Source organism: Typopeltis vanoorti, chromosome 20 (genome assembly GCF_054136105.1).
Source record: "Typopeltis vanoorti isolate ZY-2024b chromosome 20, IOZ_Tvanoo_1.0, whole genome shotgun sequence".
Lineage (NCBI taxonomy): Eukaryota > Metazoa > Arthropoda > Arachnida > Uropygi > Thelyphonidae > Typopeltis > Typopeltis vanoorti.
The window spans coordinates 108,960,420-108,980,959 of NC_143568.1; the positions used below are offsets into that span (position 1 = coordinate 108,960,420).

General features: G+C 37.6%; 1 protein-coding gene across 1 annotated transcript in view; it reads right to left on the minus strand.

The window, feature by feature from the left end:
- Positions 1 to 3,961: 3,961 nt before the first annotated feature.
- The window catches only part of LOC150095783 (mediator of RNA polymerase II transcription subunit 13-like), a 237,279-nt gene continuing 220,700 nt past the window's right edge, over positions 3,962 to 20,540 (minus strand). Inside the window, exon 17 of the mRNA XM_090409956.1 lies at positions 3,962 to 4,116. Coding sequence (XP_090266082.1) covers positions 3,962 to 4,116 — 155 coding nt within the window. The remainder of the gene's footprint in view (positions 4,117 to 20,540) is intronic.

Consider the following 20,540-nt stretch of genomic DNA (forward strand, 5'->3'; position numbering starts at 1 on the left):
TTTTCCTTACTCTTCCTCTAGGTCTTTTTCCATTTAGTTTTCCTTTGATGGCGTCTTTGATGATTCCATCCCCATCCTCAGAATATGTCCGATCCAAATTCCCTTTCTTCTTTTTATCCTCCTTAACAGACTTCTTTCTTCTTCTACTCTTTTTAAGACCGCTTCATTAGTTATTTTATCTGTCCATTTGATTTTTTCCATCCTTCTCCAAATCCACATCTCAAAGCTTTCCAAAATCTTAATTTCTTCTTTCTTCAATGTCCAAGTTTCAGCTGCATAGAGGGCAACACTCCACACATAACATTTTATTAGTCTTTTCTTTAGGTTTCTATCCATTTTACTTCTGAATAAATTCCATTTTCCATTAAAGGCATCTCTTCCCATTGCTATGCTTGCTTTTATCTCACTTTTACATCTTCAATCACTGCTAATAACACTTCCTAGATATTTAAATGTCTTTACTTGATTCAATTTTTCACCATTTGTTCTGATATCCAAATCTGCCTCTTTCGTTGCTATTTTCATTACCTTTGTTTTTCTGATGTTAATTTTCATTCCATAATTGATACAGGATTCCAGTAATCTGTTCAACAGATGTTGTACTCATGTTTCAGTATTAGATAATAATGCCTTGTCATCTCCGTATCTTATTGCAAATATCTGCCTATAGTTCGCCCACCATTTCTAGATCCCTTCTTGGCTTGGTGCCAAGAATAGTCGATTCATGCTGAGGGAAGAAAGAAATGAAGGATGTACGAATTGGTTGCCAACATGCGAAATCACGTGCTTTCTTGTCTGTCGCTGTACTAGTACAGCGATTTTTGTTGTTCTCTTTTTGCATTATTTTTTTATTATTAATTTGTATGATGGATCCAGTACAGTCAACAAGTTCTATTGTTACACGTTTCAGCAGCTCTTGCAAAAGAATATTGAATAATGTGCTGACATTCTGCGAAAAAGAATTGTCAGAAGGCCGTCTTCTTGTTCCCCTTTCTCAAGTCATAAAACGTGCAAGTGCAATTGCGGGCGTATCGGGGTTGACTGTTAAAAGAATTCGTAGGGAATCAAAAGATGAAGGTAAGCCAAAATTTAAATCTCCTAAAAAAAAAAAGCACCAGAGAAAGAAAACCATCGAAACCGTAGCTTTGAATGATTTTGATGTAGATGTTATAAGAAGAGCTATTCACGAATTTTACGTGGTCAAGAAAAGAGTGTCAACTGTTCCGAAATTGATTCCTGTGCATAAAGAAAAAATTAATTTTCCTTGGAAAAGAGAAACTTTAAGGAAAATACTTCATGAAATCGGATTTTGTTTTAAAAAGTCCCAGAATAAAAGGAAACTTATCATGGAGCGAAGTGACATTGTTTTATGTAGAACGCAGTATTTGCACGTATTAACACTCTACGTACATTTTTCCAACTGTTATACAAGCAAAATAATTACACTTTAAAAACAGCAATGTTCGTAAAAGAAAAGCTAAATTTTATTAAAGCTAAATAATAAACAAGCTCAGTTTGTTTATTATTACATCCCAGAAGACAGACTGATTACCCTATTATCGGAATGGATTCTCCTTTTTCTGACATGCGCAGAAGTGTCGAGGGACCTCAAATCGGTGGGCGAACTATACCTCCAACCTTGTCCTTCCGAATTCTCCAGTGCTTCTTTTAACATTTTAACTTCAGAATACATGTTAAACAAAATTGGTGGCAGAGAACAGCCTTGTCCAATGATATCTGGTTCTGTTGTACCATATAATGTCTCTCCCCATGGCAGTTTGTCCCATATATAGTGAAATAATTAGCCTTCTGTCTTTCCAATATATACCAATCTTTTCCATTACTTTCACCACCTTATCCCATTTTACAAAGTCAAAAGCTTTTTTCAAAATCTATATAACTGATATTAACTTCTTTAATCACTTCCAGACTTCTTTCACTTAGAACCGCCCTTATGCAAGGGAATCATTTTGCCTGCTTTTCACTCCCTTGCAACTCTACCAGAGTCGAAACTTAAATTAAAGAGAATAGTCAAAGGCATTGCCAGTTAGCTTCCACGTTCTCACAAAACCCCATCTAATCCTACAGCTATATTTACATGAAGATTCTGCAATATCCTAAGAACCTCCAATTCACCCGCCTCTGTTCCCACATGAAGTAACCTCACTAGGATGATATACCCTTACAAAGTGGTCATTCAGTAACTGAACTACGTTATCTGCTTCTGTCTCCTCATGACCTTCAGTGCTCATTACATTTAATGTTCCATAGTGATTCTTCCTCTTACCTTCCTACCACATAATGAAAGACCTCTTTGGGATTTCCTTTGGCCTGTGGATAGATTCTTCTCATAATCTGATTTTGCCTTCCTTGCCATGCTGGTCACTTTCTCTTTATATACCTTCCACAACCTTTTTTTCTTCTGCAGCTCATCCTTAATGATATTACTCATTCATCTAACTCCTACCTGATTAACCCTCCTCACCTTAGGTATACAATTTAATACTGCTTCCTCTAGACGACCCTTAACTATATTCCTTGCACAACTAACATCCTTACCCTGCAGTGTTTTATGCCAACGCAGAGCTTCTTCCTAAGCTTGTCATAATCACCTGCCTTGTAGTTCCACATATACTCCTTCTTGACAGAAAAATCCTCAAGTTTTACAATCTCTCAAGTCATGATTGCATGGTCACTTTCACCAATTGGAGGCAATGTGGTCACCTTGGTTATGGATATCTCTTCTAATCCTATGACCAGATCCAATACTCTCTCACCCCCCCCCCCCCTCCATCATATGTTGTCTCAATTATCTCTCAGCAGGTGTATAAATTATATTTCCTTCCTGCCATGTGATCTTTCTTCCTTCCAGTCTATATCCCCATAGTTGAAGTCTCCCATAATAATCACTCAACTTGTACTCATTGTACTAATTTACCGATGCATGTCTTCCAGATCGGTGGAACCTCCTTGCTATAGCAATAATCAACTATATATTTTGTATTTCAGGTCTTCATCTCACATCAAACTGTTTCAAATGAACAGCCACCCTCCCACTATCTCCAATTCTTTTTGGTTGCAATTCATATGCTATCATCAGCAGCACTCCTCCCTCATCCAGTCTTCTATCTTCTTCCCTGAAAATATTGAACCCTTAACATTCAATTCCTGTAACTACATCATCTGCTGTTAGCCAAGTCTCACTAATGCCTATAACTTTTGGAGAGGTTGCACTGACCAATGCCAAAAACTCCTCCTTGTTCCTGATACTTCTTGCATTAGTATATAGGAACTGAAGCATCCCTTTAGTCCCTTGCACACCTTTACTTCCTGAATTGATTACTCTATTCAATATTTTTGCTTGACAGACTAGATTCCACACTTGGTCATTCTCACACTCAACTCGCCTCATTGGAGTCTTCAGACAAACTCACTTGTTTCCAATTTCCACTTTAACTGCTGAGCAAAACTCTCTCTCCAGACACCTAACACCAAAACCATTTAGATGCAGTCTATGAGCATTGTACAAATCTTTCTTTCTGTCAAACACAGATCACAGTTCAACAAATCCTACATCATTCCTTCTGTGCAATCTATGTATAAATTTACTAGCTACCATAAATCTATGTATAAATTTACTTGCCTCCTCAGCTCGCCTCTATCATAGTATGATAGGAGACTTACAATATTTATCTTCTTGCTCTTCACTTTTGCTTCTTCTAACAACTCCCTTACATCCTCCATAATAAAACAGTTCACCTCTCAAACATCTGTACCAACCAACACAATCATTTCCTTCAGCCTATGTTTTGACATCCAGATTGCATGGCTAATATCGTGAATTTTTGCACCTGGGAAACAGGATTTTGTCCCACTTTCATTAAGTACACCCTTGTCCAGTGAGTCTCTGTACATAATTTTCTCCTTAATTTGTTTTTCTTGTTTATTCAGTCGGTCTTTATTATTCCTTTGGACCACTTGCTTCTATTTCTTTCCAGTCTCTAATTTCATGCTGCTGGTGCAATTTTTCAATTTCGTGCTTTGTCCAATGAAGGATAACATTTAAGCATAGTATTTCTTTATTAATGTCTGTTTCATTCTCTTCTATTTCCATGGCTGAACGGTCAATATTAATAACATCATTTTCCATCTTACCGTTTTAAATAAATGCTGAGAGATTTTATTCACACTAATTTATGCTATTTTAAGAATTATTAAACTGAAATTATTAAACATTTTTCCAGTGTTTTGTTGAAATTCACATATTTGTTATTAAAAGACATTTTTTACATGAGACTGGAAATGTCCATTATTTCATCATCTTTCTATTCCTTTGGAACCTGGGCTAATCTAAGACTTATGTTAAAACTGTAAGTTAAAGCTGTTAACTCCCTGGAATATTGCCTTGAGACACTTGATGTACCATCAAGTCCCACAGCTTTGGTGACATCAACTTTACCCAATTCCTCACATACCTCTTATTCACTCACCATCAGTGGTTCCTCCCCCACATTCCTGTTGCTCTCAAGTTCTGCATTATGATGCAATCATAAGGATGGAATAATTTAATAAGCTGCTTATTAAACACCCTTACGATATCCTCCTCAGCATTTATCATTTTCCCTGACCAACACCATCCTTCTATAATCATTCTTCCTTATACAGGCTGCATATCAAAAAAACTCTCTAGGATTTCTTTTAGCATCATTTGCTAACTGCTGCTCATACTTTGCTACCCTTACTAAGTAAGTCACCTTCCTTGCTTGTTCACTGTAGTCCTCACATAACTGATTATCTCCACTCATTGTGCTGCCTCCACAATGCCTTTTTCTTCCAGATTGCACGCTTCACCCTCTTCAGTCATCCATTTTATACCTATCTTATTTAATCTCCTGACCTTTGGAATATACTCAGTCATTGCCTCCCAGATACTTCCTGATTACGTACTGCTTAAGGTAGATATCCCTTTAAAACTAAAGAAATCCATTCTCTTTGATTCCTGATTCTGTCTCTTCATTCCAGTCTATATTACCATAATGGAAATCACCCTTCACCAAGCAGCATTGATTTCTTTCCACACAAATCTGTATTCCATGATATTGCTGCAAGTCACCATCTGAGTTGGCCATAATCAAATGCCTCGCAATTCCACATATAACCCTTTCTCACAAAAGTCATATCTGCACCTAATTCCAAAGAAAAAGTGAGAAAAATGTCTTTTCCCAAATGCTATCAATTTTTTTTTATAGGTAAATTATTCCTTTCCTGTTGTATTACACTTTAGAATACTCCTGCTAGTAAAATATAATAATGAATATAAAAATATATATAAATAAATTATTTAAAAAAAATGATATTCATCATGCGACCAAGAGCATTAGTATTGTGATAATGAAATTCACACAACTGACAGATGAAGGAACTACTTTAGCATGCACATATGCACTGCAGGAAAGGGGAATCACTGAGCAAACTCGATTATCTGAAGTCACAGTTTCTCAAGCCATTCAGACAATATAGAAATCACTGTAGTATTAATGTAAACTTAATCATGTGGTACTGTTATATTATCCAGTATGTCCCTTAATTAAAAGGTGCATCCTATGGTCCAAATGTTCTTTCCCAAAAATGATGCCATTTTTCAAGATAATGGGGTTGGACAAAATAATGTGAACACCATTGTTACAGGGGTTAATATTATTAGTGTATGCACACTGTAAAAAAAAAAAAAAAAAAAAAAAAAAAAAAAAAAAAAACAATGCAAATATTGTTTGTTGTTTTTTTCTGTGCTTTCTAGGTTGTATGCCAGGATAGAACAAATTGTGTTCAGCAGCAGTTAGTCCAAGCTGTCGGTGAAACGAGTGACTTGTCAGACTCCAAAGAGGACAAATTGTGAGACCCAACCCATTTCATAGGAGCATCTGTAACCAGAACAGCCGAATTGGTTGGTGTGTGTCAAAATGGTTATGACTGCTTACACAAAGCATGGCAAGACTACATTGGCAAAGGAGAATAGTGGCCAAAACCAAAACTGAATAACAGGGATTGTCGAACACTAACAAGGATTGTGTTGCAATGTCACAGAAGTACTGCAGCAAAAGTGACAGCTGAACTCAATATCCACCTTGAAGACCCTACTTCCACAAAAACATTCCATATAGAACTTCACAGAGCCAACATCCATGGATGATCTGTGATTGCTATACCTTTAATCACAGAATTAAATGTGAAATTGTGAAAAAAGATGATGTCAGGAACATAAAACACGAACATCTGATGGCTAGAAATGAGTGATATGGTCTGATGAGTCAGCATTTCCTTTATTCCCAACAGGCCAAGTATATGTATAGAGAATCTCCAAGGAAGCATACAATTCAGACTCTCTGGTTTCAGCTATCAAACATGGGAATGGATCTGTGATGATTTGGGCAACCGTATCTTGGTATATGACTGACCCTCATCATTATCCTAAATGGTCAAGTTACTGCCAGTGTGAACATGGACATTCTTGCTGATCAGTTGCATCCTATGATCCAAATATTGTTTACCAACAATGATGCCACTTTTCAAGATGAAAATGCACCCATAGACATGGCCAGAACAGTTCAGTCTTGATTTGAGGAGCACTGAGAACATCAACATCTGTCCTGGCCAGCTCAATCACCTGAAATGAATATAACTGAACCACTGCGGGCAATTCTGGAGAGCAGAATGAGAAGCAGATTTCTTCCTCCAACATCTCTCAAGCAATTGGCAGATATTCTGATTGACGAATGGTACATTCCACTGGAGACTATTAAAAAGTTGTATGAATCTATTCCAAAACAGTTGGCAGCTGTATTAAAGGCAAATGGTGGCACCACACCTTATTAATAGAAACATATCACCTATTTCTCAGGTGTTCACATCATTTGATAAAGATACTGAATTTCATTAAATTTCACCAAGTTACAAAGGAATTATTATTTAAAATAATTTTAGCCAAAGGGGTGTTTAAGGGTAAAGGCTGAACTGGAAGGAGACTCCACTGTCGGTTCTCTGTATTCCTTTTAAGGAATACAGAGAACCGACAAGGGCTTCTGACTTAATGTCTAATCCTCACCTTCTTGTGATGCACCCTGTTAGTTATCTACCTGGATACTGAATGAACAAGGATGGGCTGGCAATTTGGGAGTTAGCCAGAGAAATTGTATTCTTATTAGCTTAAACAACAATGCCAAATGATGGTACAACCTGACAGAATTTCATGTTTTGCTAGCTGGAGTGTTGCCCAATTCAACAAGGACTCCATTGTTTTTGTCAGGGAACCAGGGCAAACAAAGCAAAGTCCCCTACTGAAACAAATCCTGGAACATATCTCAGCTCAACATCAGCAGAGTTCAAGATTGGTACTATCATCATAATACAAAATCAAGGAAAGCAGGAGTAGCTAGAGAATTCAACACTAAATATGAGGGGAATCTTCTTGAATGGCAGACAATTTCAAATATCAGAATGAAGAACTGGACAATGTGATTTATTTGTACCTATGGTCCAACAGAAGGTTCTACAAAGGAAGAAATGAAGGAATTTTATGAGGCATTAGAGAAGGCAACTGACAATGGAAAAGGAAAAATCAGTCTTTGTTGGAGATCTAAACAGGAAATTTTGAGAAAAGAGCAAAGCTAAGAATAATGGTAAATATCTGCTGGATTTCTATTCAGGACAGTATTACTAACACCAAGTTCAACATATAAATATGCATAAATTCATACAGAGAGAAAATGCAAGAAACAAGAAGAGTCTCATTGACTATGTTATTGTTCATAGCAATGTTTGTCCACTGGTTCAGAATAAAAGAATATACAGAGAATTTGAAATAGGAAGCCATCACTATTTAGTTTTGAGCAGGATCAGTGATCAAGCTGCCGAGATTGGATTCTGTCACTCACCACACATATAGAGGCTGGCTACCAACAATGCCTGAAAACAGCTGTAGCTTTTGTAGATCTTACCGCAACTTATGATAGAGTCTGGAGGAATGGTGAAATCTGCAAGTTGCTCCATGCAGTCCCATGCAGAACAATAGCAAAACTAATCAATAACATGCTAAGCAACCACCTGTTCCAAGTGTGTATGGACAAGAACAAAAGTAAACAAAGAACACTGGATAATGGACTACCACAAGGGTTAGTTCTGGCTCCCCTCCTTTTTAATTTATACATTGCAGATTTGCCTAATACAGTCCCCAAGAAGTTTTGCTACGCTGATGACATTGCTATAGCCACCAGACACACAAATTTTACTACAATGGAAGATACACTAACAAACGACCTTGCAGTCCTAAATGATTACCTCAGCAAATGGAGATTATGCCCAAATCCTAGCAAAACAGAAGTTTCATGCTTCCACCTGAACAATAACCAGGATAACAAAGAACTCATGGTCTACTTCAACCACAAACTGCTACGCTACAACAGATTCACGAAATAACCATATCTCATTAACACAGCATTCAAGCTAAAAACAAGAAACAATATACTGCAAAAACTATGTGGAACAACTTGGAGTGCCTCAACAACAACACTTTGCTGCACTGCTCTTGGACTCGTTTACTCTGCAGCTGAATACTGCTCACCCGTATGGCTGAACAGCGCCCACGTGTATTTGGTTGATGCCCAGCTTAACACCACTATGCACCTAATTTCTGGAACTGTAAAATCAACCCCAACCTAGTGCCTCCCAGTGCTAAGCAACATCACACCTCCACACATCTGCAGATCCAACTTTCTTCTACATGAATACAGCAAAATCATGGAAATTCAAAATCTTCCAATCCACGAAGACATCCCATCCCTAGAAATAAATAGGCTAAAGTCAAGGCACCCTCCAATCTTAACAGCAAAAAATCTTGCAGAGACAAGTTTCAACATGAAGGAGAAGTGGAAAGAGTCCTGGTGTAATACTTCAACAGGTATCTTCCATGAATTAGTGGACCCAACACAGATGCCTTCAGGTTTTGACCTATTGTGGAAAACTTGGTATATCCGCACCAATCATGGTAGATGTGCAGACCACCTTTACAAATGGGTCATGATTGCCTCACCCAGGTGCGACTGTGAATCATCCCGCCACACAATTAATCATATTACAGCAGAATGTGTCCAACGTGCATATAGTAGAAACCTGTTAGACTTCTTCCATGCTATACCAAGTGCAATTGACTGGATAATCAACCTAGACATACAGAATTGTAATCTATTCTTGAGTGTCTCTTTTATGACTATATTATGTCTTATTATTGTACATATGTCTATTACTATGTCCATATATATATATATATATATATATATATATATATATATATATATTCATTTTTCTAAATTAACTGACTTAAACACAATGACATTTATTTGAAAAAACGCAACGTTTCGTCAAGAATGACTTCATCAGGCGATAAGAACATAGAAAGATATTAAAAGACACTTAAATTAACATTGACACACTCTAAAGCTATACAATTATAAAGCCATAATATTCGACTGTAAATTACGGTTATTATGAGCTTGAACTACAGTCCGAGTTAAAGTTCTATTGTTGTACACCTGTGCGTGCGTGGAATCATGCGATCTCCAGTATCTGATAGTAGAGTTGAAAGAGTCCAAAGTGATTTCTTTTGACTCGACAATGCGGCGCTCTACCTCATCATGGCAAATGTGTAGGTTTGAAGTTGAAGTCCAATTTATTTCACGTTGGTGGCTTTCGTTGTTCGTGTTTATTGAAAACAGGACATGGCTTGACAGAGCAGTTGCTCTTCGAGACGTAGTAAGATAGATTTCTCTGTCTGCCCATAGTAAGGCTTTCCGCATTCACAAGTGACCTTGTATACACCTGGGAATTGTAGAAGGTTGTGAGGTTGTTTATAGTTGTTGAAGCATGATCTTATTTTTGGCAGAGTCGAGAAGCACGTTTTTATGTTAAACTCTTTAGAATTCTACTCAGCTTTTTGGATAGTGTGCTGATATATGGCAAGACGATATGACCTTTGGAGTCGTCCTGTGTCTCTACGTTGCTACGTTGACGGTGGGATAATTGGTTGTTAATATTTTTAAGAGAGTAGCCATTGTTTTTAAAGGTCCATTTAAGATGTTGTAGTTCCTTTTTCAGTTCTTCTTCATCTGATAGTACAGATCTTGCACGATTCGCTAGAGTTGATATAATACCCAACGTTTGTGCTGGGAGGACACATGCAAATATCTGTCTATGTGTGTTGGCTTCCTAAATATAGAGACTTTTATTGATTCAGGCGTCTTGGTGAGTTTAACATCTAGGAAACAGATGGAACTATTTTCTTCAATCTCCATAGTCAATTTTATATCTTGATGGCAGTTGTTTAAGTGGTTGAGAAACTTGTGAAGATTCTCAGTACCATGCTCCCATATGAGGAATATATCACCTACATATCTAAGCCAAATTTTTGGTTTTAAAGTAAAAGAGGAAATTGCCTTTTTTTCAAAGTCCTCGAAAAAAATGTTGGCTAACACAGGAGAGAGGGGGCTTCCCATAGCTAATCCTTTGACCTGTTTGTATAGTTTACCTTCCAATTCAAAATAGCCAGAGTTTACACAGTGAGATAACAGAGAGAACATTTTATTTGAAATCTTGTTTTTTCAAATATGAAGAACGTCCTGTGTCGGAATGTTGGTAAAGAGTGCTACTACGTCAAAGCTCACCATGATGTCAGAAGATTTTAATTTTAGGTCCTTTATTTTAGAGACAAAATCTGTTGAGTTTTTAATATAAGAAGAAGATTTTCCCGCATAAGCTTTTAACGATGACACCAAATATTTGGATAACCTGTATGTGGGTGAGTCAATGCTGTCTACTATAGGTCTCAGTGGATAGTTTTCTTTGTGTACCTTCGGGAGACCATATAACCTTGGAATGAGAAGGTGTAAAGAGCGGATAGAGAGCCGTGTATTCCGTGGAATTTCTGTGGTCTTTTGTAGGAGATTATTGGTTCTATTGTGTATTTCTCTTGTTGGATCTCTCTCAATTTCTGAATAACTATCTGAATCTAACAGTGCTAAGATTTTTTCTCGGTAGTCTATTTTATCTAGAACTACAGTTGCATTCCCCTTATCAGCCTTTAAGATGACGATGTCCTTGTTAATCCGTAGATTTTTAATTGGAAGTCTCTCACTAGGGGATATATCATCAGAAGGAGGTTTTGAGTTGTTGATTGCAAGAATTGCTTCGATGCGAAGTAAACTCGCGTCTGCGGTAGGAAGTAGCGAAGCTGCCTTCTCCATCTTAGAATATAATCCACAATAGAACCAATAATCTCCTACAAAAGACCACAGAAATTCCACGGAACACACGGCTCTCCATCCGCTCTTTACACCCCCTCATTCCAAGGTTATATGGTCTCCTGAAGGTACACAAAGAAAACTATCCACTGAGACCTATAGTAGACAGCATTGACTCACCCACATACAGGTTATCCAAATATTTGGCGTCATCGTTAAAAGCTTATGCGGGAAAATCTTTTTCTTATATTAAAAACTCAACAGATTTTGTCTCTAAAATAAAGGACCTAAAACTAAAATCTTCTGACATCATGGTGAGCTTTGACGTAGTAGCACTCTTTACCAACATTCCGACACAGAACGTTCTCCATATTTTAAAAAACAAGATTTCAAATAAAATGTTCTCTCTGTTATCTCACTGTGTAAACTCTGGCTATTTTGAATTCGAAGGTAAACTATACAAACAGGTCAAAGGATTAGCTATGGGAAGCCCCCTCTCTCCTGTGTTAGCCAACATTTTTTTCGAGGACGTTGAAAAAAAGGCAATTTCCTCTTTTACTTTAAAACCAAAAATTTGGCTTAGATATGTAGGTGATATATTCCTCATATGGGAGCATGGTACTGAGAATCTTCACAAGTTTCTCAACCACTTAAACAACTGCCATCAAGATATAAAATTGACTATGGAGATTGAAGAAAATAGTTCCATCTGTTTCCTAGATGTTAAACTCACCAAGACGCCTGAATCAATAAAAGTCTCTATATTTAGGAAGCCAACACACATAGACAGATATTTGCATGTGTCCTCCCAGCACAAACGTTGGGTATTATATCAACTCTAGCGAATCGTGCAAGATCTGTACTATCAGATGAAGAAGAACTGAAAAAGGAACTACAACATCTTAAATGGATCTTTAAAAACAATGGCTACTCTCTTAAAAATATTAACAACCAATTATCCCACCGTCAACGTAGCAACGTAGAGACACAGGACGACTCCAAAGGTCATATCGTCTTGCCATATATCAGCACACTATCCAAAAAGCTGAGTAGAATTCTAAAGAAGTTTAACATAAAAACGTGCTTCTCGACTCTGCCAAAAATAAGATCACGCTTGAACAACTATAAACAACCTCACAACCTTCTACAATTCCCAGGTGTATACAAGGTCACTTGTGAATGCGGAAAGCCTTACTATGGGCAGACAGAGAAATCTATCTTACTACGTCTCGAAGAGCACCAGCGCGACATTGCTTATAAAAGAACCAAAGCAACTGCTCTGTCAAGCCATGTCCTGTTTTCAATAAACACGAACAACGAAAGCCACCAACATGAAATAAATTGGACTTCAACTTCAAACCTACACATTTGCCATGATGAGGTAGAGCACCGCATTGTCGAGTCAAAAGAAATCACCTTGGACCCTTTTCATTTGAATAATAATCTTAGCTATAATTTGCCTGACTCTTTCAACTCTACTATCAGATACTGGAGATCGTGTGATTCCACACACACACACAGGTGTACAACAATAGAACTTTAACTCGGACTGTAGTTCAAGCTCATAATAACCATAATTTACAGTCGAATATTATGGCTTTATAATTGTATAGCTTTAGAGTGTGTCAATGTTAATTTAAGTGTCTTTTAATATCTTTCTATGTTCTTATCGCCTGATGAAGTCATTCTTGACGAAACATGTTGCGTTTTTTTAAATAAATGTCATTGTGTTATAATTCTCGGGTTTAAGTCAGTTAATTTAGAAAAATGAACATATCCCAACCCCGAGTTAATAGTACTAATCATCATATATATATATATATATATATATTAAGAATTAATGTAATGTAACTTTTCATGTGTGAGCCATACGCTAAATAAAATAAATAAATTTGAGCAGGATAAAATTGAATTTCATACTAAAAAGAAGACTGTGTACAAAAGTGTTTTAAAATGAATAACAGTTGAGCAACTTTCAGAGGTGAATTGACGACTCAAATACAAAACATTATTCAAGAAACAATAAAAGAGGTTGAACACAAGAACCAAACCTTGGAGATTCGGCAATAAACTGCAAGGAAAACGATTGATTCAGCCAGAGTGGCATATGATGAAGTTATCTGTAAAAACAGAAAAATTACAACTATGTAGTGGACTCAGGAAGTTAAAGAGGCAGTCAAGGAAAAGAAGAAAGCACATCGAAAGGTCTGGCAAGTACGCCACTTTTGGTCTCTAAGAGAATACAATGAAAACTGTTAGAATGCAACTACGTAAAACCAAGTAAACAAAAGTCACATGAAGACTTTAGAAAGAACATAGAAAATAAACATCAGGAAGGTGGCAAAATATTCTGGAGGCTATTTAAAATGCTTAGAAATGGATAAAGAAAAGGAATCAGATATGATAAAGGTGACACACTGAAGATAAAGATATTTTAGATGTCTGGAGTAATTACTTTGAAAGATTGCTAGATGAAACAAGCAGTGACAGCACAGTGGTAGAAAATACTCAAGAAGAATGTAATCAGGAATACATATCAATACTTGAAATGGAGAAAGCCATCAAAATGTGGAAAGGCAGCTGGAGCATACGAAATTTGACCAGAAATTTCAAATATGGAGGTATAAAAGTTTTACAGTGAGTGCAGTGCATAATTCAGAAGGCAGAGTCACAGAGTTGAAATTCAGCATGATTGGAGTAAAGCTCAGATGGTACCTATTTATAAAACAGTAAATAAACTGAATGTGAGAATTACAGAAGGATTACCCTATTGAGTGTTCTTGGTAAGAATTATGCAGGTAATCTCGAGAAATGGCTAATAAAAATCGTGGAAGGAAAACTTAGTGAAGAACAAGCTGGATTCAGGCCAAAAGAGGTTAATCAGATTTTCACTCTAGGACAGTTGAGAAATCTTGGGAATATAACAAGGAATTGTATTTAAGTTTTGTAGATCTGGAAAAATCATATGACAAGGCGCCAAGAGAAATGTTCTACAAAACAATACAGTTATATGATGTAAATGGAACATTATATTGAGCAATATACAGTCTCTACTTGAGCTGGAAGTCAATTGTTGGAATTGACAGAGGTATACAGGAAGATAGTTTGATGCTAAATCAGGTGTGTGATAAGGGTGCGCATTATCTCCACTGTCATTCATTATCTATATGGATCACATTATGAATGAAAGGGATATTAAATCTGATATCAAAATTGGCAATGTTAATGTCAGCTCTTTAACTGTATGCAGACGATGTTATACTTCAAAATAAATCTAGTACAAGTCTGCAAGATTTCCCGAGTAAATTGAATAACTGTTATAACAAATTTGGTATGAAAATCAGTAATAATACACAGAAATCTTGAAAATATCAAACTGTATCGTGAATGATAAACCTATAGGACAAGCAAAATATTTCAGCTATTTAGGCACAATTTTTAGCAACGATGGAAAATTAAATATGGAAATAGACAACAAAATTTAAAGCTGGCATGGTAGGAAGTCAGCTGAATAAATTTATATCATCATCATCAAATTCCTGACATGTACCCTCAAGGGGTGTACAGGATATGATAGTACTACATGAAAAATTTACATCATTACTAACTTCCTATCTACATTCCATAAATTTATATGGAATAAGAAAAAAAATTAGTCAGAACACTAAATTAGCTGTATACAAGACAGTGTTCAAACCAGTTTTAACTTAAGGATCAGAGAGCTGGACTAGAAAACACTTGATCAAAGACTGAAGACTGCAGATGCACAGTGTCCCCATTAAGTAATGAGACAGCAATTATTATATAAAAACAATGAACTATATTTGGAATCAATTACACAGATTCAAAATAATCTCCCTCCAACTCCACACAATGTTTACAGCTGTCATAAAGGTGTTCAAAGACACAGTGGAATACTGAATGACTTTTTTTCCCTTCCCAAATATTAAGTGTGCCTTGAAATGGGAACACTTCAGTGACACGAAGACATCCAACACAGTGTGACCCAGAGACCGAATATTTGGGAAGAGAAACAAGTCTGCAGGAGTCAAATCTGGCAAACAGGAGGGATGTTCGATCACAGAGATTGACTTCGAAGCCAGAAACTGCTTCACAGGCAACGCACAGTGTCAACGTTTGTGGCACAACTTCGAACAAATCTCTTTCTAAGATTAATTTGGCCGTTTCCTTACTGACACCAAGCTGTACAGTAAGTAGCCTAGTGGTTATTTGCATGTTAGGCAACAATTTCCTCCCCCCCCCCCCCCCCACCCCCCCCCCCCCCCACCCCCCCCCCCCCCCACCCCCCCCCCCCCCCACCCCCCCCCCCCCCCACCCCCCCCCCCCCCCACCCCCCCCCCCCCCCACCCCCCCCCCCCCCCACCCCCCCCCCCCCCCACCCCCCCCCCCCCCCACCCCCCCCCCCCCCCACCCCCCCCCCCCCCCACCCCCCCCCCCCCCCACCCCCCCCCCCCCCCACCCCCCCCCCCCCCCACCCCCCCCCCCCCCCACCCCCCCCCCCCCCCACCCCCCCCCCCCCCCACCCCCCCCCCCCCCCACCCCCCCCCCCCCCCACCCCCCCCCCCCCCCACCCCCCCCCCCCCCCACCCCCCCCCCCCCCCACCCCCCCCCCCCCCCACCCCCCCCCCCCCCCACCCCCCCCCCCCCCCACCCCCCCCCCCCCCCACCCCCCCCCCCCCCCACCCCCCCCCCCCCCCACCCCCCCCCCCCCCCACCCCCCCCCCCCCCCACCCATTACTTTGAAAAACTGCTAAATGAAACAAGCAGTGATGACAGCACAGTGCTAAAAAACACTGAACAGGTATGCAGTCAGGAATACATATCCATACTTGAAGTAGGAAAAACAATCAAAGGCTTGAAATGTGGAAAGGCAGCAGGAGTAGATGATATTCGACCAGAAATGCTGAAATATGGTGGTATAAGAGTCTTACAGTGGCTGCACTGCATAGTTCAGAAAGCCTGGACAGAGGAACGAATTCCCGATGATTGGAGGAGCTCTCATAGTACCCATATATAAAAAGGGAAATAAAACTGAATGTAAGAATTACAAAGGTATTTCCCTACTGAGTGTTCCTGGCAAGATTTATGCAAGTATACTCGAGTAATTAATCAAAGTAATGGATACTATTACTTTGGTATGGAAGAATTGTGGAAGAAAAGCTGGGTGAAGAACAAGCTGGATTCAGGCCAAATAGAGGCTGTCAGGATCAGATCTTCACTTTAAGACAAATAGTCGAGATAGCATGGGAATATAACAAAGATCTGTATTTAAGTTTTGTCGATTCGGAAAAGGCATATGACAAGGTGTCAAGAGAGAAGCTATTCAATACGCTACAGTTATAATTGTGTCAATGGGGCATTATATCAAGCAATACTCAGTCTTTATTTGAGTTGTAAGTCAGCAGTTAGAATTGAAGGAAGTACAGGAAGATGGTTTAATGTTAAATCTGGTGTGAGACATGGATGTACATTATCCCCTCTGTTATTCATTATCTATATGGATCACATTAATGAAGGAAAGTGGTATTAAACATGATATCAAAATTGGAGATGTTAATGTCAGCTCTCTACTTTATGCGGATGATGTTATACTTCTAAATAAATCCGCTAGAAGTCTGCAAGATTCTCTGATTAAATTGAATAACTGTTGTAATAGATATGGTATGAAGGTCAGCAATAAAAAGACAAAGACAATGAAAATAGGCAGAATCGTTGAAAATGTCAACTGTGTTGTGAATGGAGAACCTGTGGAACAAGTAAAACATTTCAGCTACTTAGGCACGATTTTTACTGAAGATGGTAAATTAAATATAGAAATAGACAACAGAATCAGCAAAGCTGGTATGGTGGGAAGTCAACTGAATAAATTCATATGGAATAAGAGAGAAATTAGTTGGAACACTAAATTAGCAGTATACAACATAGTGTTCAAACCAGTTTTAACTTATGGATCTGAGAGCTGGGTCAGAAGTAAAACACTTGACCAAAGACTAGAGACCACAGATATGAGAGTCCTGCGAAAGATTATAGGCGTGAACAGATGCCATCAATGGCAATATCATATTAAAAACGAGGATATTAGGAAAGAACTTGACATCGTCAGCATCCAGGAATGCGTTAGCAGAGCTAATCTCAGGTGGTATGGTCACTTAAACAGAATGGGCGAGGAAAGAATAGCTAAACAAGTGTTCTCTGCCAGGTTGGCAGCAAAACGACCCAGAGGAAAACCAAGATATAGGTGGATTGATACGGTACAAAGTGCCTTAGACGATAGAAATATAAGATCTGATAATGTTGGAGTCTTGAAAAGTAACAGACTGATTTGGAGGAAAATTGTAGATAGGAAGTTAGTAATGATGTAATTTTTTTCATGTAGCACTATCATATCCTGTACAACCCTTGAGGGTACATGGCAAGAATTTGATGATGTTTTTTTATAAAAGAATTAGAATATATCCCAGGGCCTAGTTAAAGGAAAACCATGAAGATGAAAGACAATAAAACATATTCAGAATATAAATTTATTATTCTACTTCTTAACAAAGAATTGAGCTAACGTACTTACTTTAGCAGGGATTCTGTCCCCCCCCCCCCCCTCCATACAACTGACGGTGTGACCCTATTACCTTTTTTATTACTTCTGCAAATTTACTGCTTCTCTCTTCAACAGGGTCAGCTTCTAAGCATCACTGCATAAAAATTTCGATTGTATGAAAAATATTTTCAAATTGTTTCTGTGAAATCTCTTTGGGCTTGTCAGAGATTAAATTTTCTTCATATTTTTCAGGATCTTCCCGCTGTGCATCTAAATTCAGCAAGTCGGAATCACTCACTTTCTGAGAATGAGATTTAATTAAATTAGATTCATTTGAAAAGCCTCTAAAATCATTTGCACAATGTAGAAGAATGTGTTTCCAAACGGCTTGCATATTGCTATCAGCAATTTCATTCGACTTTGCAACTTTATAACCAGGCTGAGATTTCTCTGATTTGGCTAGAAAAGTCTTGGAAGGCATTCACTTCCAAAAAAGGCCGGGTTCATTGACATTAAATATTTGTTGGCACAATAGTCCCCTTCTTCTACAATTTTCTTCAAAATCTCTGGATAATTTGCAGCCATCTCTTTATTTGCATTTGCAGCTTCGCCTGTGATTAGAACATCATGTAGGCGAGGGATGTTCAACCCGTCGATCGCTATCGACCGGCAGCGATTTTTGGTCGATCTCTTGTGTATTCCTCCTTACTTACAAATTTAATTAAAACTGAAAACATAATATTTTATTTATCATTATTATGTATTATTTTTAATTCGCTTTAAGTGTATTGCTATTGTTTATTTATTTTTCGTAAAAATTGTGAAATCAGTAATTTTCTTATAAGTCTGAGTAAATGAATTAATTTGGATCAGTGGAAGTCAAACAGCGAACTGAGTGAATATGATTATAAGCAAAGTGTAAAAACTCGATTGTAGCTTAAATATTAAATATTCCAAAGCACATTACATCAATTTTTTACTCAGGTGAAGTCCCATGTGAATATTGTAAAAAAAATAAACTTTGTTTGTCTCGGTATAGTTTGTATTAGATGTTTTTGTAAATAACTCTTTTGAAGCTAACAGTATATACTGCTTTAATAAGAATATGTTAGAGTGTTAAAAACAAAGGCAATGTTTTTGTCACTGAAGCTGTACATGGAGGCATTAGAAAGATTGTTATTGAAACTTGTATGTATGAGAAAGGCTTGCAGACTCCAAGTGCAAAACATCTCCGAAATCAGTCAGAAAGAGTTCAAACAACTTTCCGATGGCCGGCAACTTACAATCAAAAGAAAGCGGAGGAGAACAAAAGGCATGCAACTAGAAACTTAAGATGAAAGACTCATACCAATTCTTTGGGGGTTGCCAAACTTCATGCATGGCCTCAGAGGAGGCCTAATAAAAAGGGACTGAAGCAAGCAGAAGGGGTCCCGGTTCCAGAATTGCTGTCAGAGAGAAGACTGCCCGGATCCACGCTGCTTGAAAGAGGAGTATCCCGCTTCCAGAAAGGAGCTTCTCAGTTTGAGATGAAACTACTTCTAGGCCACAGACAAGGTTTCAAATTGCCGAAAGGAAGAGTTCTAATTGCCAGAGAAAAGTTTCCAGGCCAGGTTAATGTCAGACATTCACCAGTGTGTTGCATTTTCATTACAATTTGATGAAACAAACGACTTCACTGATATTGCTCAGTTAATGGTATTTATTTACATGTATTTCAAGATTATTCAAGTAAAGAAGAACTTTTGAAAATTATACCATTATTGGGAAGGACTAGGGGAGAAGACATTTTTTCGGCATTTGATGAATTTGTTAAACAACACAATCTTCCGCTTTTTAAACTTGTGTCTATTACTACTGATGGTGCTCCTGCAATGAAAGGTAATAAATCAGGCTTCATTTCATTATGTAAAAACGATGACAAATATCCAGATTTTTTAACGTACTGTTGTATTATTCCCCAACAAGTACTGTGTAGTAAAAGATTAAACACAAAAGATGTTTTGGATATTACATTTAAAATTGTAAATTCTGTTCGAGGAAAAGCCCTGCAACAGATGTTATTTAAATTACAGGCAGATGATGATAGGAAACTACTGTTGTACAATAATGTTCGCAGGCTCAGCAGAAGTTAATTTTTAGAAAGATTTCTCGTATTAATTAACAATATAAAAAATTTTCTTGATGAAAAAGGAGATATTTATCCACAATTGAGTGATAAAAGATGGTTGTTACACTAAACACTTTTAGTAGATTTCCGCATAAAATTAAACAATTTAAATTTAGAGTTACAAGGTAGAGATAAAAATTTAATTGACATGCTAAGTTCAATAAAAACTTTCCAACAATACTTACTTTTATTAAAGAAAAATATAAATGACTGCGAATTTAGACATCTCCCATATTTATTAACATTTTTTGAACAAAATCAAGAAATGCTTCGCTATGATTTAAAAGAATTTATTTGTGAAATAGAATTAGTTGAGGAAGAAATAAATTCAAGATTTAAAGATTTTAATAAAACTGAAATGATTGTATCTTTTATCAATAATCCATTTCAAGAAAACTTGAACATCACAGAAATTTCAAATAAAATTAGTAGGATGTTTGATATAAACCAAGCTGAAGTAAAACTTGAGATAATAAACATTCAGAATAGTTTACATTTAAAATCAATAAACAATGAAGTCATTTGGAAG